Raw genomic sequence first — 3559 nt, 5'->3', positions numbered from 1 at the left:
AGCCACAGATCCAATTTTGCCTGCTTTATGATTTCCTACAAACAAATTATAAAGTTTGCATCCTTTGGTGTTTGGCTTCTTTTATTCAGTATAATAGCAGTAGCTTATCCATTGTATTGTACAGATATACCACAATATTCATTTCTTTTTAACTGTATGAATATTCCACAATATATTCAAATATGCTTCTAGTGATGAACATTCAAATTGTTTCTGGTATGTTTTATTACAATAAAAAATATTACAAGAAACTTCATTGCACTTATATTCTTAGGTGCTAGTACTTGTTTCATCATAGGATATAGCCCCTTAAACAGCACTTTTTAATTTTTAAAATTTTTGATTTTTTTAGATACTGCCAGTTGCCTTCTCATGAGGTGACCGCAATTCATACTCCCATCAGCCCATTTCCCACATTTTAATCAATCTGAAGAAACTCTTTGGATATCAGGGGTATTAACCCCTAAATGTTAAACACTTATTCATGGGAAGAGTCGCCTATTAAAATATTTAAAAATACACGTATTGAGCTCAAACTTTATATGGAGTACTTTGCTGGGCAATGGTGATAAAAAGATATGAAAAGCAATATGATTAGCAAGGATGAAGGTTTTCACGTGATACAATAGGAAAGGAGATTTAAGAAAACCATATTGCAAGGTCTGGCAAAGTATGTCTGGGCAAGTGGTTATAAGTGTTACTTTTGAAAAAGTAAGAGAACTTGATAAAGAAGAAGAAAGTATCCTAGGCAGACAAGTGACTGGGAGAAGCCATGGAGGTATTAAAACACCCAGATGTCCAGATTACAGGAGACCACAGGAACATGACAATTACATGGAAGGGTGATCCCTGAGTGCATGTGTGTGCATGTATACACACAAATAACTATAAAAATGAAAATAGAATAAGGTCTATAAAGTAGGTAACACTGTTTACCAATGTTACATTTCTTGATTTTGATAACTTCCCTGTGTTTGTATAATATAACTGAATGCGTTTGTTCTTGGGAAATACACACTGAAGAATTTAGAAATACAGGGACATAATGTCTACAACTTACTCTCAAACAGTTCAGAAAACAAATACTAGAGAGATGATGATTGATTACGTAGATAGAATGACAAAAGAGATGTGGTAAAATGTCAACAATTGGTGAATCTAGGTGAAATGTATACGAGAGCTTTTGATAGTAATCTTGCATTTTTTCTGTACGTTCAAAATTATTTCAAAATAAAGGTTTTTTTATTAATACTCAAAATGCAATAATGCCTTCAGTGACCTTAGGTGGTTCTATCTGGCTAAAGTGAATCATGTAAGATGGAAAGTGGTGAGCTCTGCAGACAGAGAGGCAAGCAAAAGCAAATTCCTGAAGGGCCTTGTTCTAAGCTGAGAAATGTGAACTTCATCCTGAAAACCAAGTGGAGTGACGGAATGAAATCCAATTTGCATTTTTAGAAAGACCGCTTTAGTAGCTTTGTGGGACCAAATGAGAGGCAAGAAGCTTAGTAGGAGGCTGCCATCATAATTCAGACAAGTGCTTCTCCTCGCCATCTTTTCTCCTCCCGTGGAGCCGCCGCTTTTAAGGGGAACATCACACACCGGGGCCTATTATGGGGAGGAGGGAGGGGAGAGGGATTGCATTGGGAGTTATACCTGATGTAAAGGACAAGTTGATGGGTGCAGCACACCAACGCGGCACAAGTAGACATACGTAACAAACCTGCACGTTATGCATATGTATCCTAGAACTTAAAGTATAATAATAAATAAATAAATAAATAAATAAATAAATAAAAGATAAAGCAGTTGAAAGTCAAGCCGTGCAGTTTCAGCGGGTACAAGATCCACCCCGGACACGGGAGGGACTACACCAGGATGGACAAGAAGGTTTTCCAGTTTCTTAATGCATTTATTTCCAAGAGGAATCCTCAGCAAATAAACTGGACTATCCTCTACAGAAAGAAGCGCAAAAAGGGACAGTCAGAAGAAATTCAAAAGAAAAGAACCCACCCAGCAGTCAAATTCCAGATAGCCATTACTGGTGCGTCTCTTGCTGACATCATGGCCAAGAGGAATCAGAAACCTGAAGTTAGAATGGCTCAACGAGAACAAACTACCAGGGCTGCTAAGGAAGCACAAAAGGCTAAGCAAGCATCTAAAAAGACTGCAATGGCTGCTGCTAAAGCACCTACAAAGGCAGCACCTGAACAAAAGATTGTGAAGCCTGTGACAATTTCAGCTCCCTGAGTTGGTGGAAAACACTAAGCTGGTACATCAGATTTTTAAATAAAGATTGGACTATAACTCTAAAAATAATAATAATAATTCAGACAAGTGAAAGCCTCACCAAGGCAATGGCTGTGAGGATGGAGACAAGGGGACAATGTCTAGATATATTAAGATTCTTCATAACCTATAAGTGAAGGATGTGGGATGATTCTAAGTTGGGAACTGGTTAAATGGTGGTGCAAGTTAACAAAATAAAAAATAGAGACAAAGAAGGGAGCTCAGGAAGAAAGATGATGGGTTCTGGGTTAACTACGTTGAGTTTGAAGGACATGTAGAAAATTCAAGGGGAGACCTCTAGAGCTTAGCAATGGAATCTGAATAGGAGATACTAACTCTAATGTCATCTGCAGGTAGGTGATTTGGACTGTGATAAAGGACCAGTTCTTAGGGCTTTTTGCCTATTTCTCCACTACCAAAGTAACATTTTCTGAGGATACCTGACTTTTAAAAGGAGGCTAAGAATAAAAAGTTATCTGTCTTAGTCCATTTGTGCTGCCATAACAGACACCACCACCTGCGTAATTTATAAAGAACAGTAATTTATTTCTCACAGTTCAAGAGGCCAGGAAATCCAAGATCAAGGCACTGACAGGTGTGAATGTCTGGTGACTACTACTGTCTGCTTCCAAGATGGCACCTTATTGCTGCATCCTCTAGAGGGAAGAAACACTGAATCCTCATAGGTCAGAAAAATGGAAGATCAAGGGAGCTGAATGAGCCTTTTTTTTTTTTGAGATGGAGTCTCATTCTGTTGCCTGGCTGGAGTTCAGCAGCACAATCTTGGATCACTGCAACCTCCGCCTCCAGGGTTCAAGCAATTCTCCTGCCTCAGGCTCCCGAGTAGCTGGGACTACAGGCACGCGCCACCTCACCCAGCTAATTTTTGTATTTTTAGTAGAGACGGGGTTTCACCATGTTAGCCAAGATGGTCTCGATCTCTTGACCTCATGATCCGCCCCCGTCAGCCTTCCAAAGTGCTGGGATTACAGGTGTGAGCCACTGCGCCTGGCCTGCATGAGCCTCCTTTAAAGGGGCTTTGGTCCTATTCATGAGGGGAAGAGTCCTCTTGACCTAATAACCTCTTAGAGGCCCTGCTTCTTAATATTACCACATTGGCAACACTTGAATTGGAGGGCACGCATTCAAACCACAGCACCTACAATACCTGGAATGTCTTCGTCCAAGAACCTGCGGAAATACACCCACCCCCTACCAACAAACTCCCCCATCCACACACACACACAACCGCTCTAGCTTAAAATATTAGGTA

The 3559-nt window shown here is 39.9% G+C and overlaps 1 protein-coding gene across 1 annotated transcript; it reads left to right on the top strand.

Moving 5' to 3' along the window:
* The first annotated feature begins 1875 nt into the window (after positions 1-1875).
* On the top strand, positions 1876-2247 carry LOC105488965 (large ribosomal subunit protein eL24-like). The gene has a single exon (XM_071090492.1). The coding sequence runs from the start codon at positions 1876-1878 to the stop codon at positions 2245-2247; it is 372 nt and encodes a 123-aa protein (XP_070946593.1).
* The last annotated feature ends 1312 nt before the right edge of the window (positions 2248-3559 follow it).

Source organism: Macaca nemestrina, chromosome 2 (assembly GCF_043159975.1).
Source record: "Macaca nemestrina isolate mMacNem1 chromosome 2, mMacNem.hap1, whole genome shotgun sequence".
Classification (NCBI taxonomy): domain Eukaryota; kingdom Metazoa; phylum Chordata; class Mammalia; order Primates; family Cercopithecidae; genus Macaca; species Macaca nemestrina.
The sequence above is the reverse complement of the archived record's forward strand: the minus strand, read 5'-3'. Positions and strand labels throughout refer to the sequence as shown.